At 39.8% G+C, this 27131-nt stretch overlaps 1 protein-coding gene across 3 annotated transcripts in view; it reads left to right on the top strand.

Moving 5' to 3' along the window:
* The first annotated feature begins 4217 nt into the window (after window positions 1-4217).
* Window positions 4218-27131, top strand: part of ENPP2 (ectonucleotide pyrophosphatase/phosphodiesterase 2) — a 102670-nt gene continuing 79756 nt past the window's right edge. For all 3 annotated transcript variants that reach the window (XM_006830672.1, XM_006830671.1, XM_006830670.1), the window contains exons 1-7: window positions 4218-4250; window positions 4769-4871; window positions 18471-18626; window positions 19953-20078; window positions 23907-23967; window positions 26428-26525; window positions 26749-26828. In XM_006830672.1, coding sequence (XP_006830735.1) covers window positions 4218-4250; window positions 4769-4871; window positions 18471-18626; window positions 19953-20078; window positions 23907-23967; window positions 26428-26525; window positions 26749-26828 — 657 coding nt within the window. The remainder of the gene's footprint in view (window positions 4251-4768; window positions 4872-18470; window positions 18627-19952; window positions 20079-23906; window positions 23968-26427; window positions 26526-26748; window positions 26829-27131) is intronic.

The raw sequence follows: 27131 nt of genomic DNA, 5'->3' as shown, positions 1-27131 counted from the left end.
TCATTTGTCTTCTCCTAGCCCTTCTGGTCTGAGCTTTTGTTGTTGTGGTTATGTGCTGTGGAGTTGGTTCCGACTCATAGTGACCCTGTACAGGGTTTCCGAGGCTGTAAGTCTTTATGGGAGCAGAAAGCCTCATCTTTCTTCCACGGAGCAACTGGTAGTTTCAAATTGCTGATCCTGAGGATAAGCAGCCCACTTCGTAAGCACTACGCTACCAGAGCTGAGCTTTACTCCTGGGCAAATGCTGCTCTTTTGACTTCATGTGGTCGACTGCTTTAAGGAGTGTGTCCCTCCCAGGTGTTAATGTTCCCCTCATAGGTCTGTATGATGTTTTGTTGAAAGTTGAGCCAAGGAGGTGAGTTCAATTTTAGACGTGAAGAGTGTAAAGGAGGCACTGTCTAAGGGATTCTACCCATGTCTGTCAGACAGATAAATCTGGTCTTTATCTATGATTCTGAGTCTTGTCCCACATTTGTCTCCCACTTTTCTAGGACCTTCTAATGTGATCCCTTTCAGAGCAGCTGGCAGTAGTAACTGGGCATCATCTAGTTCTTCAGATCTCAGGATTGTTGAGGCTTAGATTCCCATAGTCCATTAGTCCTTTGGGCACATTTTTTCCATGTATCTTTGATTATCTTTACTTTTCTTTGCTCTAGATGGGATGAGAACAATAGTTGTGTCTAAGGTGTCCACTCATAAGCTTTGAAGACCCCAGTCGTCACTCACCACGGTGATGTAGAGCACAGTCTTTGTGGACTAAGTCTCATCTGCCTTTCAATACCTCAGACAGTGTCTTGTGTACTGACCCAGTCACATGTGACCATATCAAAATCCTAAACACCATAGCAGGTGAACTTCTTTCTTTTTTTTTTTTTTTGGTAATAGAAGGCTTGGACTCCACTTCAGTTACTCTCTTCTTTCTTTCTGTGGTATAGATACATGTAATAAAATATTTGTTGTTTCAACAGTTTCTATCTGTATAGATCAGTAACATTAATTAGTTGCTTCACATCGTGTATACGCGTCATTATTAGTTGAGTGTTCATACCTACTTTTGTTTCCCTCCACTTGTTGTGCCATAGACTTGATTCCAACTCACAGCGACACCTTGTGGCTGAGTGGATCTTCTCCATAGGTGGTTGTCTTTATGGAGAAGATCACCAGGTCTTTTCTGCTGCTGCATTTGAACTGCTGACCTTTCAGTTAGCAGCCTAGTGCTTAATCATTGTGCCACTCGAGTTCCTTCAGCTTGAGATAATTAGGAATATATTTTGTAAAGAGCCCTGGTGGAGGCAGTAAGTTAAGCATTGGACTGCTAACCACAAGTTCAAACACACCAGCTGCTCCATGGGGAAAAATGGAAGCAACTTGCTCCCATAAAAATTGATAGTCTCAGAAATCCTAAGCAGTATTACACTTTCCTATAGGGTTCCTAGGAGTCCTGGTATGGCACTGTGGGTTAACGTGGCAAAATGCAAAGCTGTTTGAACTGCAAGGTTGGAACTGCAAGCTCACCAGCTGCTCCTTGGAAACCCTATATAGGGTCGCTATAGGTCGGAACCAACTTGATGGCATTTAACAACAACAACAACAACAAATAGGGTTCCTAAGAGTCTGGTTTGAATCAACTTAATGGCAGTATGCAGTGGTTTTTCGTTCTGTTTGGTTTTGGTGTTCTGTAGCTGATTTGCTGTTTGCATTAAAGACTTCGGGCATTCTCTTGACTGTTAATTTATGATATTATTTAGTAGTTTCTGCAGGAGCCTGAGTATAGTTAGATGTTGTGTGTGTTAATGGGTTCCTTATGCTCAATGTTGTTGTTAAGTGCCATGGAATTGGTTCGCACTCAGAGCGACCCTGTATAGAGTTTCTGAGGAGCAGCTGGTGAGCTTGAACAGCCAATCTTGCAGTTCAAACTGACTCTGTGGTCCAAATCAAAGTCTGGTGGTGCATGTAACAGAAATAGGAGCTGAGCTCAACCCTCCAAGATAGTAGTAACAAATGTTGTACAAAAGCCAATCACAGATCAACTTGGTAATGATATATTTTTGCCCTTCCCCTCCACACTACACAGTAGCATTATGTAAGAATGATGTTGTAGATGATATACAGTCAGCTTCAGAGCTCCAACTTTTTTTTTTAAAAAGGGGTCTTCATTGTCCTCAAGCTGGGTTTCCACAGTCAAATATCAGAGAGGCTGAAGTTTTCGGGCTTTGGCAGGGGTTGGAGAGCTTGAGAAGAAGGAAAGAGAAGACTGCTTTTCTAGGATATCCGGAGCATTGGGGTATAAAATGACATCCGAGGATTCCCTTGATAGTTTCCTTTTGGGTTTACATTTCTCCTTCTGTAATGGTAGGCTTGCATCTTGAAACTCAATATATAAACAGCAGAAAAATCTTCCATGGGGTTAACATCTTTTATAATCCTTGCTAAATAACCAACTCCAAATCATTTCAGTATGGTATATGACTTCTGTCTTAGGTAGAAAAAAAAAAAAAATCCACCAGCCTCCCATGGCTGCAAGAGTGTAATACTAACATTTTTTTAAAAAAGCCGCATAAAGTTTGACAGTGTATCTTTTTTTCCTTCAATTAGCTGTGACTAAAACTCTAGAGTATATAAGGAAACCCAGGCCCGCTGTCGTGTTTGATCTGAGGAGACGCACTGCCTCTGCTCTGTGATCTGTTGCAAGCTCACTCCTGTATCAGGTTAAGTAGACACGCATGCACCCGCCGGGAAGAATAATGGCCACAGGGCCTGGTAAGGGGAAACCACTAACCTCTCTTCAGTTGAATCCTAAAGGCAAATTATATTTAAACATCTTTAAACTTGGTTGTTGTTGAGTGCCATCGAGTCGGTTCTGACTCATAGTGACCCTGTATAGGGTTTCCAAGGAGCAGCTGCTGAGTTTGAACCGAGGACCTTGTGGTTCAAACTAAAGTTGCGGTCCAGTGCATTATCCTACAGCACCACACGAGGAATCTTTTCACTTTTCACATTCGTTGTTTTAAGTGCCGTTGAGTTGGTTCTGACCCATAGCGACCCTGTAGAGGGTTGGGTCCAACCCATACCTACTCTTTAGAGGGTTTCAGAGGAGTGGCTGGTGAGCTTGAACTGCTGACTTTGCAGTTCAAACGACTTAGCAGTCCAGTGCATTAACCCAGGACTGCCTTTTAAAAGTGTCACAGTTGGCAAGTTGCTTAGTGAAGAGAGGTTAAAAACAACAACAAACTTACAAAAGCCGCAGAGTATATGGCGTTTGGTGGCTACATGAGAATTGAGGTGGGGGAATGACTTGGGAGACAATTCTTGGAATCTGAACCCTCACTACCATTGGGATTCCCTTCCTAAATTCAATTGCTAATAGAGCTCCCCCCTCCCCCCTCCCGAAAGATCTCCCCTTCCCCCGAAAGCTGGCAGCATTTTTTTTGGGAAGAAGAGGCAGAAACTAAAGCTGTTTGTTCCCCTCCACACAGGGCAGGAGGACTTTCTGCTGCTTAGCTGCATTTCCCAGAAATTTGATAAAAGTTACTTCTCTAAAAACTCTTAACAACATGGGGAAAAATAATGCTATCTCTTGTGTTAGTTACAATCTTGGGCGATTTTATCGTGAGAAATTTTTTGAGGAGTCTGGAAGAGCTAAGAATGTGGCAAGAGGAACAGGGTCGTTTAAACTGCCAGAAAAGTGAATAATGAGAAAGTTGTTAGGTTTATGAATTAAAAAATTTTGCTGGTTTAAAAAAAAAAAAAAAAAAGTGGGAGGTTGACGGCATTGAATAACTACATTGTAAACCCTGAAGCTGGTTGCAACCTTTGTACAGCTTGGTTTCATTTTGATCTGGTAAAAGACATTTGGTTTCTTTTTTTAAATCCCCTGTTTTTTGTGAGGGAAGGAAAATGAGCGTGCACTGGTATTGGCCGCAGCTACATAGGAAAGCCTCACGTTGCCAGCGGAAACCACATCAAAGCGTCTGTGTGTTCGGGGAGGGCCCGATAAGGGGGTGGGGAGAAGGAGGCTGATGTTGCAGCCTCTTGGGCTCCGCGCTGCGATTTGTGAAAAGGCTGTGATGAAATCAAGCTGCGGACAAATCAGAGAAGCCTGTCAACCTCCCAGGTGGGATTACTTGTAGTTAATAGTCAGAACTCAAAGCCCCAAGCAGTGTATTCGGTGTAGGGAAGGAGAAAGCTGCAAAAGACTTTCCAAGAATCGTTTCGCGATGGCCGGGAGAAGCGCTTTCCAGACGCATCAGGTAGGGAGAATGGATGGAATGACAGGGGAAATGCTTGACCGTCGGGATCATTTTCGTAACGATTTTTAATTTTTAATTTTAAATGAAGACAGCACTTTACGATACATTTGCTTTAGTACTGTCTAGCTGGATTTGGGCAATGCTGCTGTGGTGCTGTAGGATAAGCACTGGACTGCTAACCACAAGGTCGGCGGTTCCAACCCATCAACCTCTCTTTGGAAACCCTATACAGGGTAGCTGTGAATCGGATCCGACTCGACAGCACTTAACAACAAGAAGAAGCTGGATTTGGGCTAAATACAATTATATGAAGGCAATTCAAGTGACTTCAACATTCAGCCTAATCCTGCAACTTTCCAAATGCAACATAAAGTGCTGTCGTCATTTAAAATAAGAAACTCAAAATCATTAAGAGATGCTACAAGGTAGTTCTAAACTGTGAGTGGAAATGGACTCTTGGGCACTGTGCAAGAATCACAAAAGCTGTCTGTGACCACTTGATCTCTTCTTTCGTTTAGGTGCTATCCCTGTTCACATTTGCCATTGGAGTCAATATCTGTTTAGGACACACAGTCAATAGGATCAAGAGAGCAGAAGAATGGGACGAAGGCCCTCCTACAGGTAAGCATAACAACTATTCCTATTTTAACTCTTTAGAATATTAAATGACAGATAATTCAGATAAATTCATGAAGAAATTAATCTTTAGGCTAATCTTACAGTGAAAACTAATTTGGCCCTAGATTTCTCTGGAATAAAGTGAGCTACGTGGGTAATTCAGGTGAGAGAATACAGTTTTCATCAAAGACTATGAATACTTTTTGATAATTGGTTATTTCAATTTTTGTACTCTGAAATTGATTTTAAGAGAAAGTAAAAGCTCTTATGAATAGATCTCTACTGGCGCTGTGAGTTAATGTGCCAGACTGCAAAGCTGTTTGAACTGCAAGGTCAGCGGTTCAAGCTCACCAGCTGCTCCTCGGAAACCCTATACAGGGTCTCTGTGGGTTAGAACCGACTGGATGGCACTTAACAACAACAACTGTCAAAATGCAAGTGATGAGAACAAGTATTAGTTTGATATTAGTGATATGTGAGTCTGATTGTGGCACTGTAGAATAAGCACTGTACTGATAACCACAAGGTCGGCGGTTCAAACCCACCAGCCACTCCTCAGAAACCCTATACAGGGTTACGATGAATTGGAGCAGATTTGACAGTACTGAGTAACTTGAGTCTGATTTTTGGCCATATGATAGGATGCAATATTTACCTCCAGAAAGTTCTGATCTCGGTAAAGGAGGAGTGGAAGTGAAAAGGGCAATGACCGTCTTTTTGAAATTTCAGAAAATCTGAACTTGATAAGATTAAGATTTCCCTGTGGTTGTGAAGTGCTGTTGAGTCGGTTCCGACTCATAGCCACACTTTATAGTGTTTCCAAGGAGTAGCCAGTAGGTGTAAATCGTCAACCTTGAGGTTAGCAGTCTAGTGCTTATCCTATTCTACAGATTTCCCTTGAATAGGAAAAATATTAAATAGAGGTAAGTGCTTAAGAGAGATTACAGGATGGACTTGGACACACTGTTTATTCTTTTGGTATAAAGAAAGTTACCGTAATTAAACTACTAGATCTGAAGTGAAAGTTTCCTTTCACAATGCTCTGAGCTCCACAAGCAATATGGGAATTCTTATAAAGGAGCTCCTTGTGCACATTGAGGGGACTTTGCCGACCAAGTCTTAAGTAATGACTTGGTTAATTTCCTGGAAATTGGAGCTGCTGATGGTTTTATGAATAAAAATTACATTTTAAGTAATAGGTACTCTAGGGAGCAATATTTTCCCGGACATGCAAGTATATTTATCCACCTTCCTGAACATTTTGTATTTCTCTACTTCTTGATGCGATTGCTAAGAAAGATTCTCACCTGTCTCTGTTCAACCAGAGGAGCTTTGATTAGTGATGCTACAGTCGTTGATGGAATACGAAGTCTTCCTTACGTCAGCTGGGCTTTGGAGTCATGCCAGTCCGTTTTGAAAGAATAATAATAGAAGTGGGTTAGTGAGTCGAAGTCGGGTGTGGTTAGAGAGTGGAGTGAGAAAATAAATCATAAAAACCTGTGGCCCCATGCAGCCCCATGGACAAAATGAATTGTTATCATTTTCCTTTTTAAAAAAGAAATCATATTTTATTGTGTTTAAGGTGAAATTTTGCATAGCAAATTAGGTTCCTCTTTAACAATTTTTATACAAATTGTTCCGTGCCATTGGTTACAATTTTTACAATGTGTCAGCATTCTCATTATTTCTATTCTGTTTATTCTGCTCCCATTGATCTAGCTTCCCTTCTCATCTCATCTTCGCTTTGGGTATTGTGGGATGTTTGGTCTCATGTAATTAAATTTAAGAAAGCACATTACTCATAGGTGGTATTGTTTATTTGGAAAGTCTGTATACTATTTAGCCGTGGTGTAGGACTGCAGGACAAGCACTGGACTACTAACTGCCAATCAGCAGTTCAAACCCACCAGCCACTCTCAGAAGCTCTATACAGGCTTGCTCTGAGTTGGAACCAACTCTGCAACACACAACAGCAACAACATTATAATATTTGGCTGAAATGCTTAGATTTCAAGTTCAAAGGATATCTTTGGATGGTAGTCTGAGGCGTTCCTCTAGTCTCTATTGGTCCAGTAGGTCTAGCTTTTCTAGGAAATTTAGTTTCATTCTGTATTTTCCTCCCATTCTCTCCAGGACCGTCTATTGTGCCCTTGATAGTAGTGATGGCTGGGCACTGTCTAGTTCTTCCGGCTTGAGGTTTGAAGAGGTTCACGTGGGCTGTTAGTTCTGTGGCTTTCCTTCATTGTCTTTTGGTCCATATGGAAACACTAATAATCATATTTTAGAGAGATGCTTGTGAGCTTTTAAGACCCTAGATGCTGCTACTCACCAAACAAAGATATAGAACAATATCTTTGTGAACTGTTGTATCAATTGAAAAGATGTTCCTCAAGATTATGGTCCGAAGCCTTTTTAGCCAGTAAACCAATCCAGTGAAGTTGTTCGGATAAGTCTGGGAAGCCTCTGTAACTGTGTCCCTACTTGTCTGTTATATTTGTGGATATATGTAGCACACACATATGCCACAGAGATAAATATGTATAAATGTGCATTAACTCATATATACCTTTCTATGCACATATGTTCATTCACACCTACCTATGTAACCACACACATGTTTTTTGCTTGGTTTTATTGTTGTTGCAAATTTATATATATAATAGCATTTACTGAAACTGTTCCCTTTTCTCATGTACTTCTTAGTGTCTTAATTGACCTTGGTCAAGTTGTGCTTACTTCAGCGGTATTTGGGATTGTCTTTCCCATAACCCAAAGTAGCAAAGGAGACCTGGTCTGGCACTGTGACTTAATGCCCCAGACTGCAAGTCAGTTTGAGCCGCAAGGTTGGAGGTTCAAGCTCATCAGCCACTCCTCGGAAACCCTATACAGGGTTGCTATGAGTCGTAACTGACTCAGTGGGACTTGGTGATGATGAAAGTAGCAAAAATCTAGAAATTGATTCTTTTTCACTCTGCTTCTCATCTGGTAATTATCAAAGAACTGTGCTTTCTGTTTATATATCTACTCTTGAGTTTTTATAATAGTGGGGCCATATAATATTTGCCTTTTTGTGATTGTCTATTGTACTCAGCATTATTCAGATTCACCCATGTTATAGGATGTCTGGAAGACTCCTCATTATTCATTATACTTGTGTAGTATTCCATTGTGTGTATGTACCACAATTTGCCTATCCATTCATCCATTGATGGATAGATAGTCTGTTCCCTTCTTTTGGCTATTGTGAATAATGTGGCAATGATCATAGATGTGCCTATGTCTGTTTGTGTCACTGTTTTTTCTATCTCTAGGATGTACACCCAGGCATGGGATTGCTGGCTGGATCATAAGGCCTTTCTATTTCTAGCTTCTTGAGGAAGTGTCATGTTGTTTTCAATCGTGTCTGTACCATTTTGCAATCTCATCCATAATATGTAAGATTTTTAATCCCCCTACAACCTCCGCAGTGTTTGTTGATTTTCTGTTTTCTCATTTTTTTTTTTTTTAAATCATTGTCATTTTTGTAGGGGTGAGATGGTCTCTCATGATAGTTTGATTTAAAATCAATTGAGAGAGAAGACAGAGGATCAGTGGGCTGGAAATCTTGTTTTTATTGGTAACAAATGCTGTCTTCAAAGATCTCTTCTTGTTGCAGACAAGTCTAACTCCCATTGACCTTGACCATGACTCCATGGACCTGTGTCAGATCCTAAGTGTGGTCATGTGGGAAAGCTAGCAGCTCACAGCCCACTGCTGGTGCTTCTCCATTCATCCTAAAAAAGAGCTGTTTTTCTGCTTTGTCTTCATATTATTTGTTGTTGCTGTAGAATTGCTCCTGACTCTTGATGACCCATGTGTGGAGGATATGCTAGGATCTTTGGAAGCACATCTCCAGGTCTGTCTTCCCAGGTATCTTTGGGTGGGTTTGAACAGCCAACCTTTCTGCTAGTAACCTAGCATTTAACCATTTGTGCCACCTGTTTTCTGTCTTAATATATTACTTCAGCTAAAACAGATATTTGGAAAATGAAATGTTGTTTAATGAATGTTGAAAGCGGAGCCACTCGTCATTTTCAAAGTTAACTTTATTAGAAAATAATTAGAAATGTTCTAGACTGGTATCAGGTGAATTCCAGTCTCCTGAATCCCTGTAACTTGCCCTGTAACTGTGGTCTTTGACTGGCCACTTGTAAAATCTGTGTCTTTAGTACTAAGAGGGGAAGGCCAAAATGATTGTTATTTTTTCTTTGGAATTAAAAAAAAAGAGTCTTTTCTGTGTCATTACCTCTTGATTTTTCACATTATTTGAGACCTTGAAAAGTCTAGAACTGTTTTATTAATCCTTAAAGATACTTTGTTGATAATAGTTTCCCACATATTATATTATATTCATGTGATAAACATTTGTAAGAACTAATGAATCAGTTCTGCTTTTAGAAAAAGAACACTGAAACAAATTGCCATAAAATCTAAGTGATGATGAGCGTACTCTAAAATATTAGCTGCTTGTGTTATTTAATTAAACCTTTGATTTGCTTAGGCCTTTGTGGTATATTTTTGTATAATATATTATAAATGCATACCTAAGTGAAAATTAGTCTTATAGAACAACACGGCTTGATTCTGAGTTTTAGGCTTTTGGTAAGCTTGCACAACCTTTTCAAAATTTTTAATTTTTCATTTGATGCCACTTACCCTGCTATTTGAACACTGAAATTGATTTCTCGGGAAAAAGGGTCACAGATGTATTTTGGAAAATGGTGAGAACCTAGTGTTTTAAACCTTTATTATTTTTAATGCTACAAGTGGCTTGAACGATGCTTAGGCAAATGACACATTTGATTGGTTATCCTGATTGTTGGAAAAACATTAGCATCAGAGAGCGTTGAGTGAACTATTAGAAGGTACACAGAGGAAAAGTAGCTTTAGAGATATCCTGGGAAGCTTAATGTTTCAAGATTGTTTCAACACAGAAGAAGCACAAAAGATATTAATAAACTGACAAGCACAGTTTGTCAAAAGCCTGCTGCTTCTTGTTTTGTAAATTTGTAGCTTCTCTGATTCCTCACGGTGACTGAGAATGTTCTGCACATATGCCGACCCTTACTGCTGTACTATGGACCAGGATGTTAGTTTCAAAGCTGAAGCATTGCAAACAAACTGTTATAATTAATTAACTAGCACACTTGTTAGCGGGATTTATTGCTAGTACCAAGTGACCTATTGGAAGTAATTCAGGAATAAGGATAATGTTTTTCTCCCTATCAGATTATGAAAAAATCCATAGATTTTAAAATAGACTTTGAAAGTAGCATAGCTCACTACAGCTCTGTTGGTTAAAAGGAATGTGCACTGAGATAAATTAGATGACTGGAATACATTTTTCAAAGAGAATGCAAATAGCAAGCACAATTCAGTTTGACACCTTTGTGTTTTACACCTAATGTGGCCCATCTGATCTGCCTTTAAACTTTGTGCGCTCTCTTATGTGCGTGAACATTTGTGGTGTTATGGGTTATTTTACTGAACTTTGACACTCTTCATACACTTCCTTCTCCAGCTGGAAGTGAACTAGCCCCCTTTCAGTTCTAGTCAGTTTACTACCTGAAAGACAAAGGGAAGTTTGCAAGCTTGTGAATAAGGTAGTTAGTTACTGGAGACTTGAAAGCTCATCCAGTTCATCATCATTTTTAGTGGCTTGAAAGGGAAGTTTAAAAGTTATGTGAATGAAATTCATGGGCAAATATGAAATGAAGAGTGTCGCAAACAACTGCATGACTAAAGCATTTCTTTGTGAATCATAGAGAACACAGAGGTGGCACCCAGAATGAGAAGGCTTCTGTTCATTTGCTACCTTTAGTAGCTTCCTTCTACAATGAGAAGCTGTTTAAACACTGCGAGATAGAATGTAGGAGACTGTAGAATTGACGGGTGTATAAGCCAAACCGATCTCATGACCTTATGCCAACTCTGATCCAGAAACTGGGTGTGGGGCTGGGGTTAATGCAATGGAATGAAATGATTTGAATTTTCCTATTTTTAGCTAATTAGGGCTTTGGAGGAGCTCTGGTAGCGTAGTGGTTACGAATCGGGCCGCGAACCGCAAGGTCAGCAGTTCGAAACTACCAGCTGCTCTGCGGGAGAAAGATGAGGCTTTCTGCTCCCGTAAAGATTTACAGCCTCGGAAACCCTGTATAGGGTCGCTATGGGTTGGAACCGACTCAAAGGCACTTAACAACAACAACAACAACAGGGCTTTGGAGTAGTGTTTTTCTTACATCTTAGAACTGCAGAGCAACTTCTCTTGTTCGAATACCCAGATGTGTCAGTCTTCCATTGAGTTTGAAGTGGACCCTTGAATCAGTAAAAATTAACATGTCTTCCAAATTCTGTGTTGTGAAAGAATTTCTAAAATTTAGAACCTGTGGGCCAAAAATTGAAAAATGCTTATTTAATAAGGATGATCTGAATTTTAGCCAGGTTTTAGTTAGATGATCTAAATTTTAGCCAGGCACATAACAACAACAACAATGTTAGTGAAGGAGTCCTGGTGTGGCGCTGTGGGTTAGTGTGCTGGATTGCAAAGTCGATTTGAACCTCAAGGTTAGCGGTTCAAGCTCACCAGCTGCTCCTTGGAAACCCTATACAGGGTTGCTATGGGTCAGAATCGACTCGACGGCACTTTACAACAACAATGACAATGTTAGTGAAAATTAGGTCTAGCCAGTAGCCCATAGATTCTCTGACCCACAGTCGGTCACCCCATGTGTGTCAAGGGAGAACTGTGCTCCATAGGAGTTTCAGTGGCTGATTTTTCAGAAGTAGTTGCCAGACTTTTCTTCTGAGATGAATCTAGGTGGCTCTGAACTTTGAACTTTTCAGTTTGCACCAGTCAGAGACTTTAAAAATTAGTTCTAGACACCTGATTTTTCTATTTGGAAAATAGGAATAGCGTTGCTTTTGTTTATCTGAAAATAATTTTTGAAAGAGAAATGCTTTATTTAGACTGATGTTGAGTATATAATTATACCTTTGATTATTGTTCAATTATGTTAGGAAGTCCATGTCTGCACATAGACATTATGTAGTTAGCCATACCTGCAATTTGAAATGACCACTTTCCATTGTTTGGTAGGAGATTTGCAAATCATTCAGGCTTGCATCACTGATTACCATCATAGATGCGACTTGAGTAATTTGAAAGTTGAATTAAGTCAAAATTCGTAATTCAACTTTTAAATTACTCAAGTAGCATTTTGGAATCGTGTTTCTGTGAAAAGTAAACAATGCATAGAATTGTGTTTCACACATACATACATCCATACCTGTGAGGAGCCTTCAAAAAATCCCCCCAAAATGGAATTCAAAGATGTGGAATTTTGCCACAAAGTTTTTGAAGCTGGTTCATAGATAAACATAAAAATTTTTAAATTGAAATTCCTATTTTGAAAAAGGAAAATATATCTGTATGTTGTTGTTGTTATGTGCCATGGAGTCGGTTTCGACTCATAGCGACCCTGTACAGGGTTTCTGAGACTGTAAATCTTTACGGGAGCAGAAAGCCTTAGCTTTCTCCCGTGGAACAGCTGGTAGTTTTGAACTGCTGACCCTGAGGTTAGCAGCCCGATTCATAACCACTACGCTACCAGAACTCCTTATAGACCTGCAAAATTTGGCCTGGAGCTGAATTGTATCTAGAAGTGAGATCACACAATTTCAAACATGTAATGAAAATAGCAGCAATAGAATTGAAGCCTGATAAAGTCTTGGAAAGTGTTCAATGAGAAACTCCAAACTGCCACCACAGATTTATGAAAACTGACTTAATTCGTCTGTGAGTGTGCTCTGTTTGTTTGCTTGCTTTCCGCCTCTTTTGAATGTCTCGGCAATGATCTAAGATAAAAAATTATGGAATACCTAGGGTGAAAATAAATCAGGGAGACATTCCATACTCGATCATTAATGTTGTTGTTGTTTCTAAGTGCCATCGAGTCAGCTCCGACTCATATCGACCCTGTATATTGCTTCTGGGGAGTGACTGGTGGGTTTGAACTGCCAACCTTGTGGTTAGCAGTCCAATGCTTATCCTACAGCACCACACCAGGAATCCAAAATGGAAATGCTCCATTAATAAGGTGCAATAAAGGAGCCCTAGTGTGATGTTGCAGGATAATGCACTGGACTGCAAGGTCAGTTTGAGCCACAAAGTCGGTGGTTCAAACCCACAAACCCCTCCATAGAAACCCTATACAGGGACACTATGAGCCGGAACCAACTCGATGGCACTTCACAACTACAACCACAGTGCTCAATGGATACATGGTTGTTAACTGACAGGCTGTTGGTTCAAGTCCACCTGTTGGCTCTTCAGGAGAAATATCTACTTCCTTAAAAGATTCCACACCAAAGCCAATCCACTGCCATCAACTTGATTCCAACTTAGAGTGACTCTGTAGGCAGGGTAGCACTGCCCTCTAGGATTAAAATGGCAGTGGTGCTGTAGGGAAAGTGTTGGACTGCTAAGCACAAAGTCAGCACTGTGAGCCCAGCAGCTGCTCCGTGGGAGAAAGATGAGGCTCTCTGTTTCCATAAAAATTGACAGCTTCAGAAACCCTATGAGTCGGATCTGACTCAATGGCACTTAACAACAATGATGATGTTTACAGAAGCAGATTGGCATCCTTTCTCCTGAGGAATGTCTGGTAGGTTTGAACTGGATGAAGAAAGACCAGTGAATTGGATAAAAATTGTAGAGAGATTGAAAGTAAAGGCAGACATAGGGAAGCAATTATGATGAGGAGGAAGCAAAGCTGAAGTGATGAGGAAAACTTCAAATGTGTGCTGGGACACTATGAAGAAGCAGCACAGGACCAGTAAACTAATGTGCCTATGGTGTTGCTGCTGTTAAGTGCTGTTGAGTTAGTTCTGACTCATGACAACCTTTATAGATTGAGGAGCAGCTGGTGGGTTTGAACTGCCAACCTTGTGGTTAGCAGTCCAGTGCTGATCCTGCAGTACCATACCAGGTGTTCATGTATCTTTAGCTCTCGTGTTGTCTCAGCTATAAGTATAGCTCAGCAGATTTATATGTACAACTCAGGGAAATGAGTTCTACTCAGAATTTAGTAGCAGTCATTGGAATGATTCTAATGTGGCGCTGCAGGTTAATGTGCTGGACTGCAAGATCAGTTTCAACCACAAGGCGAGTGGTTCAAGCTCACCAGCAGCAACTTGGAAACCCTATACAGGGTCACTATGAGTCAGAACCGACTCGACAGCACTTAACAACAACAACAACCTCTCCTTCCTCATAGTTTCTTATGATCCATGCATATCAGGGTAAGTCAAAAGTATTGCTACAAAATCTTAACCTTTATTAAACAAAAATATCAACGTGTGAAGTGATAGTTTCTCAACACATCCTCCATGTAGATCCATACATTCCTGAAGCTGGTGCTTCTATCTCTCTAAGCATTCCCTGAAGAATTCTGTACGCTGATTTACACCACGTCAAAATGGCAGTTCTGGCATTCTTGAAGGGCTCAAGTCATGTTGTTTTTACATGTTCTTTGAGTTTGGGAAGCAAGAAGAAGCCTGAAAGGGGCAAGATTAGGACCGTCATTATGAGTTGGAACCAACTGATGGCACTTAACAACATCACTAAAATGAGCCTAAGAAACAGCCCTGGTAGCTTTCTGGGATATGAGGTGGGCTACTAACTGTAAGTTCAGCAATTTGAATCCACCACTCTGCTGGAGAAAGATGAGGCTTGCTACTGCTGTCAAAATTCACAGCCATGGGTCGCTGTGTGTCAGAACTGACTCCACAGCGCACTACCACCACCACCAATGAGACTAAGTGTACAAGTATTCCAGTGCTTGTCTGCAGTCATCCACTGATCATCAAGACATGTCTTAATTGGAATAAACCCGTGCATATAGATACTGGAGCCCTAGTAGCAATACTTTTTGACTTACACGTGTACACTGTTGATATATTTGCCAAAGTCAATAGAAAAATATGACTTAGAGTTCAGAGGCAAGGCACTGCATTAGAAACCTGATGTTATTTCCTCAACTCAACTGATGCAGTATTGTTTGTATTTCCACATCCTCAAATCAACCATGGGAAAAGTTTCACATCTCATGGTCTAGTGACTCTGTTTGCTGTAGATGAACTGATCTGAGACCATAAAAGCAAAAGGGTACCTCCGACATTAATAAGGACATAGAACTCAGAGATGAACAGGCTGTTCACTTAAATGACTTGTGTGAACCTAGAAATATCATTTCACATCTGTTCTCCCCAGCTTTCAGTCCCCCCCCCCCAGTTGATTTTAAAGACAGTACTACTAGTGATTGAAATATATATATAAACATGTAAATGACACATTATAAACATCACATCATAAATAACATGTTAGGGTATTTGTATATAATACACGTTAACGTATGTATCTGCCAAAGGGAGAAGGCGTCCTAATAGTACAATGGCTAAATGCCTGGCTACTATCTGAAAAGTTTACAGCTTTATCTGTGGGATAAAGACGTGGTGATCTGCTTCTATAAATATTGTTGTTGTTAAGTGCCTTCAAATCGGTTCTGACCCATAGCTACCCTGTATATAGGGTTTCTGAGGAGGGGCTGGTGGGCTTGAACCTCCGGCCTTGCAGCTCAAACCAACATTGCAGTCCATCACATTAACCCACAGCACCACACCAGCGTTACTCTGGAAAACCCTTAGTGTCGCTATGACTCAAAACTCAACTTGCTGATACCTACCAATGAGAGAGACAGAGAAATGAAGAATCAAGAAGAAAAAAAAGACACTGGGACAACTCAGTGACTATTTTTATAAAGTAACATGTAAAAGTTAGAAGATTTTAACCACAGAAATGCCAACATGAAGAAATAAAAGTCTCTTTGCTTCCCCCGTCCCAGTGTCTTCTTCCCAAAGGTAATTTCTGCCACCAGTTTCTTATGGATGAAAAACAGGTTGTTCACACCTGCACCTTACAAAGTTTTGCACACCTGTATCTGTTCTCACCCCTTCCATTCCTCCTCCCTTCCTTCCCCACCTTTTCTCTCATCTGTAGCTCTAGAGTTAGATCTGTTTTTAATTCTGTCATCATCTCTATCTGTAGTGTTATCTTTATTTCTATTTTGGACACAAAATATATGTTTACTACTGTCACACTGTCCTGCACTTTGTTCTTAAAAACACACACTCTTATTTATAGCTTTTTGTAGATATTTCCACAAAATTTATATATTTGTAGATTGGCTCAGTGTCAGCAGCAAGGGGCTCAGTCGTCATGATGGTTGTGAGGATGGAACGGGACCAGGCAGTTTAGTTCAGTTGTGTGTAAGGTCACTATGAGTTGCAACTGACTCCACAGTCACCTAACAAGCACAATGACAGATATTAGCCTATTAGCGTACACAGTTCTGACATTCTTTTTAAGGGCTAGACAGTAGTCAACTTCTGAATATAATCATTCTTTCTTGACAGAGGTAAATAACTTTGGTTGGTTTCAGGTTCCTTTCCCTCATCACAGAAAGACTGCAATAAATATATTTTTAAACTATAGTTTAGCGATCTTTTATAAGTATACATGAGAGATACATTTTTAGCAAAGTAATTCTTAAAATTACACGGTGGTGGTGGTGATGGTGTGCCATGGAGTTGGTGCCAACTCGTAGTGACCCGGGATAGGGTTTCCCAGGCTGTAAATCTTTACTGGAGCAGAAAACCTCATCTTTCTCTCATGGAGTGACTGGAAGATTTGAACTGTTTACCTTGTGGTAAGCAGCTCAGTTCTTAATCCTTTACACTACCACAAAGATCCATAGACATTTTAACATGCTGATAGGTATTTCCAGATTGTGCTCTGTTTTTCAAAAATTCCCATTCCTAGCAATAGGTCGGACACTGTTGCTCTTTTTCTAACCATCATAAATTAATCATGATCCTGTAAACTGGGCTGAGGATCCAACCTAATTATTTTCATTCATCCGGGTAGTCTAGTCTGTTGTTGTTGTTGTAAAGTGTCTTTGAGTTGATTTCAACCCTTAGTGACAAGCATATGGTTTCCAAGGTGAGTTTGAATCACCGACCTTGTGGTTCAAACCAAACTTGGGAGTCCTGAGCTTATGTGCCACCCTAGAAGTTCCAATTCATCCTTCTTTCTTCTTCTGATTTGAAATGTGATTTTTTATTATAAAATAAATTCTTATATATGCATCTATTTCTTGTACCCATCCCTTGAATTAACCTATTTAATCTCCAGTAGAGCTCTGATAGCGTAGTGGTTACGAATCGGGTTGTGAACCGAGAGGTCAGCAGTTCGAAACTACCAGCTGTTCTGCGGGAGAAAGATGAGGCGTTCTGCTCCCATAAAGATATATAGCCTCGGAAACCCTGTACAGGGTTGCTGTGAGTCAGATCCGACTCCACAGCACTTAACAACAACAACAACAACAGCACTGCACTACTAGCCACAAGGTTGGCAGTTCGAGCCCCACAACTGCTCTGCAGGAGAAAGATGAGGTTTTCTCCTCCTGTAAAAGATTTACATCCTCAGAAATTTTACCCAGGGTTGTTATTAGTTGGAACTGACTTGATGACACTTACCAACAACAAAAAGATGATTTAACTTCCAAATATATTTTACTTTCTAGTTTCTGTCAAATTACTTTTTCTTATTGCTTTTTTCTGTTTTCATATATTTATTTATGATTCACTTTTAATATGCACTAAAGTTTTAAGAAATCTTCTTGAAAAGGAGTTAATATCCTGACAAAGAGCAAGCATCAAGCAAAACTTGTTTTCCGTGTGATTGTATTGCATCTTTATTTAGGAAGAATTGGTATTTTTACCATTTTGACATATTTACTTCCAAGATAGTGTATGTATATAAGGAGCTCTGGTAGTGTAGTGGTTATGAATCGGGCTGCTAATCTCAAGGTCAGCAGTTCAAAACTACCAGCTGTTCCGTGGACCAAAGATGAGGCTTTCTGCTCCCGTAAAGATTTACAGCCTCGGAAACCCTGTTCAGGGTCGCTATGAGTCGGAACTGACTCCACAGCACATAACTATAACAATAACATATATACATATATATTTTTTACTTTATTATATCTTTTAGTGTGTTCTCTGGTAGAATTTTAATGTGTTGTATGTATGTCTTATTAAATTTATATCAAGATAGTTACCTTTTGTGTACTATTGTGAATGAAACTTGCTTTTCATTTTGTACTGGTATTTCTTGTATATTTGTGAAGTCTTCACCTCGCTGAATTTCTATTTCCAAAATTTCTAGTGGATTCTGGGTATTTCTTGATATATAAATTACAGCATGTGAAAATAACAATAGAAGAGCTATTCTTTATAAGTTGAGATTGTGACATTTGTGTCTCAATAACCCTAGCAATATGTGTAGATTTTACAGTTGGAAGAGATCTGACGTCTTTTATCCCATTCCCATAAATTCAGCATCATCTGTTAGCATGTGAGTTCAATCCCCTGTACAGAAAGGTATAGATTTCTAAGTGTGTAGATCACCTTCCCCAGTCCCATTGCCTGTCCTCTTGTTCCTTGCAGTTTTATCAGATTCCCCCTGGATCAGCACCTCTGGATCGTGCAAGGGCAGATGTTATGAACTTCAAGAGCTGGAACCCCCTGATTGTCGGTGTGACAACCTGTGTAAGAGCTATAGCAGCTGCTGCCATGACTTTGATGAACATTGTTTGAAGACAGGTATGTAACTTTTTGCTTCTCCCTAGCCTCAGGTAAATGGCAAAAAGACTTGCGCTGTGTATAACCACGTGTTGACACCCTGTTTGGACTGTGTCATCTGTGGGTTTTAGTCTTGAAAGATTACTCATCTTGAGCATATCTTGCGATGAAGTGTCCCCACACCAGGTCTACTCAAAGACAGTTCTTTTTAGCTCTGGTCATTATTTCTTTCTCTTCCACCCCTACCTCATTGTGTTCTATCAATGCTGCCTTGTTATTTCTGACAAAGCACCTGGGAGAGTCTGAAATTATTTTGTTTATTGGTTTTCTAGCTTACAGGAAGTCTTTTCCAATTGAAGTGTAAGCTTCCTGAAGACAGTCAACTTGTTTGTATCATTCTGTGATACACCTCCTGTACTTGGAAGATAGAAGACGCTGCATAAATATTTATTAAGTGAATGACTTAATTATGCATTTTCTCAATACAGCAATCTTGAATTCAAAGAAACATATTCTATTGTCTTGCTAATTTTCAATGGCCTTTACTAAATATTAATTGAGCATGTAGCATGTGCTAGGTACAATCTCAGGCACTGAAGATAAAATGATGAAACGAGGGCTGTATTTTCTAATGTTATGGAGCTCATAGGCTAGGAGGTAAAAACATTAGACAACAAATACAGCACTTTCCTTAAAATGAAGTGCTAGTTCTCTAAACGTAGCTTCCTGATAGGGTTGAGTTGTGAGTTACCAATCAGCTATGCTCAGACAGAAATCTGTAACCCACACACTAGCCTTGTGTGATTGTATTGTAGGAACGCTGACTTGCGTCACACACACATTTTGGTCAGTGGTTGGCAGTTGATGCCTTATTAGATATTTTAGGTCTGTTGAGGTCTTTAACCTCCATACATCTTATAACAGGTTGCCCCATTTTTTGTATTTAAATCAAAGCTGATTAAAGTTAAATGAAGCTATTTCTGAAAATAAAAAAGTCAAACTACAGAGACGATCCCTATCAAGACAGATAACTCTATCACAAGCCTTTATTGAGTCCTTCAGAACAATTCAGGAATGGAAGGGATACTTTCGTGCATTTTAAAGTTCATTTTTCTAAAGGAGTTAAATTGCACTTTGACTTTGTGCTCTGAAGTTGATAAATCAGAAATTTGTTCTGTTTGTAAGTCCTCCAAATGTTCTCTAGGCCTCAGGGCAACTCAAATTTCACAAGCAGATTAAATGATGTGGAATTCTAGTTCTTTTCATTGGCCACACTTGCAAGCAGTTGTGGCCTCTTTCATTTGGTTTGTGTGCAGTAGTGAAAGTGTTTTATTGTGATGGTTTTAGCACGTGGCTGGGAGTGTACTAAGGACAGATGCGGAGAAGTCAGAAATGAAGACAATGCTTGTCACTGCTCCGAGGACTGCTTGGCCAGGGGAGACTGCTGTACTAATTATCAAGTGGTTTGCAAAGGTATGTGCTTTTCCAGAATGACTTGAACTTTGAAAGAACAAAAGCTAGAGATACTTCAAGAGACCCTGGTGCATATGCCATATTGATAGGGATTACTGGGAGAGGGACCAAGTTGTGCTTTTTAATGTCTCATGCTTCTTAATTTTGCCACTCTACATACAGTTCATGATCTGAAATAAGAAGATAAACCTAATTCTATACTTTGATGGAACCCAAATAATAAGAGGTCTTAAAGACTACCTGTCTTGGTCTTAGGTTGGATTCCCTGGATGTAGAGCCTGAGGCAAGGATTCAGTGCATTTCGTTTATTGAGGAAAACCATGTAACTAAGCCAAAGAAATGGGATGTGGAAGTGGAGTGTGTGAGGTGGGCAGGAATAAAACCCTGGTTCCAGGTAGTCTCAGCTTGGCTGGCTCCCCTGTGGGCTCTTGATAAGTTGTTATTTTGGAGCAAGGAGCATAGCTTTCATACCCAGGGGATGTTAGCTGTTAACTGAGGCCTGGGCTACAGCCCAGGGGTTGCTGGTAAAAGGAACCAGGCACCAGCGGTTCCTGGTATACCCCAAAGCCATACATGCATGTGTGTTGGTTTTGCATGATTGATGATAACATGTGATGCCTTTATTCTCATAATAAGTTATAATTAGTGCTCTGCAGAAAACACAAAAGAGCAGTTCCTATCCTTAAGGAATTTGTTGTGGCATCCATTTGCAGAAGTTAAAGGAAAGACCCAAGAACCCTTATGAAAAGTTTATTAAGTCCCTTCTTGGTTTCTGAATTAAGTCCTTCTTCCTTTCTGTGGTACTGCAAAAGTGACATGGAACGCCTCAGAAGATGTTCTGTTACAGGATTTTAGGGGGAAAGCAAGTCAACTGTGAACTATATGCAGTGGTCAGTTGTATTCTCAATTTGGAAATTTCCACCTACCCAAATGGCGTTGTCGGTTAATGCACCAGACTGCAAAGCCATTTGAACCGCAAAGTTGGTGGTTCAAGCTCACCAGCTTCTCCTCAGAAACCATATACAGGGTTGCTATGGGTCAGAACCAACTCAACAGCACTTAATGACAACAAAATCATTATTATACTTATTGATAAGGAATAAAGTGAGAATTTATATCCTTTTTTTCACACTTCACTATGAACATTGTTATGTGTGTTGCTGAATTGGTTCTGACTGATAGTGACCCCGTGTAGGGTTTCTGAGGCTGTAAATCTTGACGATAGCCAAAAGCCCCATATTTTCCCCGCAGGGAAGCTGGTGGTTTTGAACTGACGGCCTTGTGATTAGCAGTCCAGTGCTTATTCTACAGTACCCACAGGGCTCCTCCCTTTGAATTGCTGTTGTTCTTGTTAAGTGCTGTTGAGTCAATTCCGACTCAGACCCTGTATAGGGTTTCCAAGGAACAGTTGGTGGGTTTGAACTGCTGACCTTGAGGCTCAAACTGACCTTACGGTCCAGCACACTAACCTGCAGCACCACACCGGGACAGCAGTGCCAATAAGCCACAAAGGGTATAAAATATAAACGAGGAGAAAACTTACTTATCATCAGTCATTGAATTGGCCTTTTCTGATTTTAAATTCTAGTTTCCAGTGCTTTTGTGAGGCCAGTGTGTTTGCCTTGGATTACTTCCTGTGTGACCAAACTTTCCCCTTTTACCAATGGCCATTGAGTTGATTCCAGCGGATTGTAGAAACCCTATGGAACAGAGTAGATTGCCCCATAGGGGTTCTAAGACTGTAAATCTTTAATGGAAGCAGACTGGCACATCTTTCTTTTTCTGCAGCTGGTAGGTTCGAACCACCAAGCTTTTGGTTAGCAGCATAGTGCTTTAACTATTGTACCATCAGGTCTCCTTTTAAGGAGCACAGTAATTGCTTACACAGTCATCGATAGTCCAAGTCTTATTTCCAATACTCATTACAAATACATAAAATTTCCTTCCACTCTAGACATGATTTCTGTTCACCTTAGGACAATTTATGGCAATTTTTTTTTTTTTGGTGTATGTATGGTAATTTTCATTATTTTCCTCTAAAGGAAGGCTTATTTAAAAATTTCAGCTCTTTTCTGTTCTCTATCTAACCGGGAATAACTTGTGAAAGACTTAGGTTTACACTCTCAGATATCAGTGGAAGAGAAAAGTGAAAGACAACACTGGTTTTTATTCCAAAATTCAAAGACTGTATGCAGGATTCACTTGCAAAGGAACTTCCTATTGTAATCTTCCATCTGCTGTCCCTGTATACTAAGCCTCCTTTTCCCATCAAGAAGAAAGTTTCACCAGGCTGCCTAAGGCTTTGATATGTTGCTGTTTTTAAGTGCTGTGGAGTCAGTTCCAATCCTTAGTTACCCTGTATAGGGTTTCCAAGGAGCGACTGGTGAGCTTGAACCACTGACCTCGTGGTTCAAACCGACTTTGCAGTCCAGCGCATTAACTAACAGCGCCACACCAGGACTCTTGCTTTCTTAGTGGCCAAGAAAATTGTTCTAACTAATGACCAATTTATTTCTGGAAAGATAGTAATGTGAACTCTTGCTCACTGAAGCCACTGCTATATTTTGTTGTTGTTTCTAAATATTATTTTATTGTGCTTTAGGTAAAAGTTTCCATAGCAATTTAAGTTCCCCTTTAACAATTTTTATACATATTGTTCCGTTGCAGTTTTTTCAATGTGTTAGCAATCTTATTATTTTCATTATGTTTGCTCTGTTTCCATGGATCTAGCTTCCTTTTTCCTCCTTGTCCTCTCATCTTTGATTCTGGGTAACCGTTGGCCATATGGTCTCAGATAGTTAGCTATTTCATAAAGCATATTACCTATGGGTGATCTTGTTTATTATATAAGCCAATCTAATATTTCGTTGAAAGATGACCAGCAGAAATAGCTTCAATTCTAAGTTCCCAGGTCTTTGGGGACAATAGGCTCAGGGGTTCCTTTAATCTCTGTCAGTGGAGTTGTTGTTGTTAAGTGCTATCTCTGGTCTTTTTTAGGAATTTGAGTTTCTTCCCACATTTCTCTCCCCTTCTTTCTGGGAACTTCTGTTGTGACCCTGGTCAAAACAGTTGGCAACGTCATGTTCTGCTTTCAGATTTGGGGAGGCTGAGGTTCATGTGGGCTGGTTTCTTCCTTGAGTTTACATTTCTTTCATTCTCTTTTGATCCATATGAGTAGAGATCAATATTTGTATAGTAAACGGTTGGTCTGAAGCTTTCAAGACCCCCACATTCACCAAACTAAGATATGGGGTCTTGAAAGCTTGGGATCAACCATTGACTATACATTACCTTTGTAAACTATGTTATTCCAGTTGGCTAAGTTGTCCCCGGAACTACTGCTGTATGTGTATATATATATATATATATATATATATATATTTGTTGTTGTTGTTAAGTGGAGTCGGTTCTGACCCATAGTGACACTGTACAGGGTTTCCGAGGGTGTAAATCTTTACGGGAGTAGATAACCTCATCTTTCTCCCATGGAGAGGCTGGTAGTTTCAAACGGCTGACCTTAAGGTTTGCAGCCCGATTCATAACCACTACTCTACCAGAGCTCCATATATATATATATATATATATATTAATCTACAGCCATTTAGACTGTAAAGCCTTGCATAAATACTACTTGGGTTATTAAATCATAGCTTTCCCACCCTATATGGCTGTATGTACTTTAGGAAGCTAAAACAGACAGCTAGGTTTTATTTCAGAAGTTCTTATTAGCTAATGTCCCATAAGCAGCACAAAGCAGGAACCCTGTCCCAGAGTGTGCGCTTCAGGGTTCTGTGTAGCAATTTTAAGTGCCTCCTTTTTTCTGTCTAGGAGAGTCACACTGGGTAGATGATGACTGTGAAGAAATCAAGACTCCGGAATGCCCTGCCGGGTAAATATATTTTATGAATATTCTGATGATTTTTATATTAGTTGATAGACTTAAAAGCTCACAAGAAATGGATGGGTAAGTGGTTGGAAACACGGAGAAACGGATATGCTCACGTACAAACTCGTGCACACTGGTGAGGTCATCAGTTCAAAGCTGGGAAAAGCCATAGTTTTTCATTTTCTCCTGTCACTGATGTGGTATCCCTGGGTGGTACAAGTGGTTAATGGACTTGAATACTAACTGAAAGGTAGAAGGTTTGAGTCCACCAAGAGGCCTCTCAGAATAAAGTCCTGGCAATCTGCATCTGGAAAATCAACCACTGAAAAAAAAATTGTGTGGAGTTCTACTCCAACACTTGTGGGAAAGCAACTTTGAGACACACTCTGGAGTCGGCATATTCGTCTACCCTACCTCAGTTGGCATTGCACAAAACGTGTCTGCATATCGCTGAAGGAGGAATGCTTCTTGCACTGATAGTTTTTCATTGCTGTTTTCTGGAGGGCTGCTTTTTGCCCTTTTATTTTGGGGTGGGGTGGTGGTAGCTATGACTTCTAAAGCATGCTCGCTAACATGGTAACGCCTACCAGAGGCGGTAGAAACTTGCTGAGGTCCTGAAGCACTGCCTTGTTGGGGGCAGCCAAAGTTGACTGACACCCCACAGCCCGAGTGTGACCAGCATAAGGCACTTACTACACCTACCAGGAAATACATGACAATTCATGGACCCTTACAATGCCAGGCAGTTTCAACAAATGAGTTTTCATTCATGCATTAAAAAAAACAATTTTTTTTTTTCCCTTGTGGCAGCTATTTTGTTTTGTTTTAGAAAGCACAGTCTTGGACGTCAAATCCAAGTATTTTGATATTGTCTTTATATTTGCACCCCTTTAACTCAGTTAACTACTTGGAATTTTTTGGGCTTGTGTCTGAAGGGTAAAATGGCAATAATTTATTACTGTTTAAAGATGTATTTTTTTTTTTTAGGAAAATATATTTTGTGTTGTAGAAGCCTTGCAAATGATGTTGTTGTGTGTCATTGTGTCTATTCCAACTTACAGAGACTCTATAAAGGGTTTCTGAGGCTGTAAATTTTTATGGGATTTGAAAGCCTCATCTTTCTCTCATGGAGCAACTGGTGAATTGAACTGCTGACCTTGTGGTTAGTAGTCCAATGTATAATCCACTGTACCATCAGGGCTTCTAATGATATTAATAAACTCTTCTGTAGTATTGTTCTAAGTGACTGGCTTAAACATTTTATATGGTTTTGAATAAACGCAAACCTATCCTTGCTGGAGTCTTGGTGTGGCACTGTGGGTTAATGTGCTGGACTGCAAAGTCAGTTTGAACCACAAGTTCGGCTATTCAACCTCACCAGCTGCTCCTTGGAAACCCTATACAGGGTTGCTATGGCTTGGAACAGATTCAATGACACTTAGTAACAACAAGAATACTTGATGAATTAGCTTCTATTTATTAGAAATAATTCTTCATATATTTGATATTCTCCAGTCTGATTGAACTCTTGAGGATGTATTAAAGGGCCTATTGCATCAGATCCTGGCCTAACTAAATGATTGTTGTTGTTGTTAAGTGCTGTCGAGTCAGTTCTGACTCATAGCGACCCTCTATAGGGTTTCTTGATCTTTATTAATATGCTTTTTAGTCATGTTCAATAAATTTAATTATTTTATAAATAAATTTAGAGGAAGTTTTTGTGTTTAGATGTAATGATAAAAGTATTACTGCTGTTAATTCCATATTCATTCATTGATTCGTTTACTCATCCATCATCCATTTATTAATGTATTTGAAGTTTATTGAACTCATACTAGCAGTTCCCAGCACAGAAAGATGAATAAGATATAAACTGTGCTTTGAAACTCACCAGGAAGAGAAACATGCCAACAGATAATTGTTGTTAAGTGCTGTCTAGTCAATTCGGACTCATAGCAACCTTGTAGAGGGTTTCCAAGGAGCAGCTCATGAGCTTGAACCGCCAACCTTGTAGTTCACATCAACTTTGCAGTCCCATAGCACCATGAAAGAGGCATGAATGAATAGTTAAAGGCATTACTAGTAGTAGACAACAACTATTATTGAAGAAGAAACCTTGAATTGGGTTTTAAGGCATGAACCAGCTGTTAATTGGGAGAATACTTAACTCTAGGCAAAATGTAACCATTTTTCATATTGTGAACAAACTTGTTTACAAGGCCAAAGGCAGTAGTGGAGGAAATCTATAGAGCCAAGTCTCTTCCCTGGGGTATCTTATGACTGGCCATTTCATCTCTAGACTTCAGTAGCCTTAATGCTCTGTGGACAGAAGTTCAGGATTGTACAGATGTTGCACTAGAAAGTCCATGTTAGAGATTACTGGTCCTATTATTGAGGATGACTAGGAGTAATGGAGATTCTGTGGTAATAATTTTCTAAAGTTTACTGCTGTTACTGTTTAAGGTTTGTTCGTCCACCATTAATCATCTTTTCTGTGGATGGTTTCCGTGCATCATACATGAAGAAAGGCAGCAAGGTCATGCCTAACATTGAGAAACTAAGTAAGTAATTTTCCTAATCTGTGTTCACTCCTCTAATCCATGACCTATGTACGAGCCATTCTGTGATGGGACTTTGAGGTCTACAGACACATTGTTTTCAATGTACTTTAGTATATGAAATGCAAAAATGAAGGTACTGCATGCCTTTGGTAGTTTAGAAGTTGATTTCTATACCTGATTCTTGTGGGCTCTCTTATTGTAATACTTGGAATTCTGTTTCCAGGGTCTTGCGGCACACATTCTCCCTACATGAGACCTGTGTACCCGACAAAAACCTTCCCTAACTTATACACTTTGGCCACCGTAAGTAGTTTCTCAAATGCTATATATCCAAAGGGCTGACTTCAGACTCTAGTGCCTTACAGTGGAGAACTTTTAAAACCGTCAAATGCTTTTTCTAACCTTGTGGGTTACAGTTATACATCATTGCAAGTTTACAACTGCATGTTTCAGGTGCAGTTGTAGGCCCTTTCAAGGACCCAAGGGGCTATTGTTTGTTTTCTGAATTTCCTAATAAACAAGTTGACTTCAGAATTGCTATGTAATATTCAAGTGCTCCCAATCCTACCTCACTTCTTTCTTTAAGAATAATTTGCCCTTTAAAAA

The sequence above is a fragment of the Chrysochloris asiatica genome, unplaced genomic scaffold (genome assembly GCF_000296735.1).
Source record: "Chrysochloris asiatica unplaced genomic scaffold, ChrAsi1.0 scaffold00001, whole genome shotgun sequence".
NCBI lineage: Eukaryota > Metazoa > Chordata > Mammalia > Afrosoricida > Chrysochloridae > Chrysochloris > Chrysochloris asiatica.
This window is presented reverse-complemented; position numbering and strand designations above follow the sequence as displayed.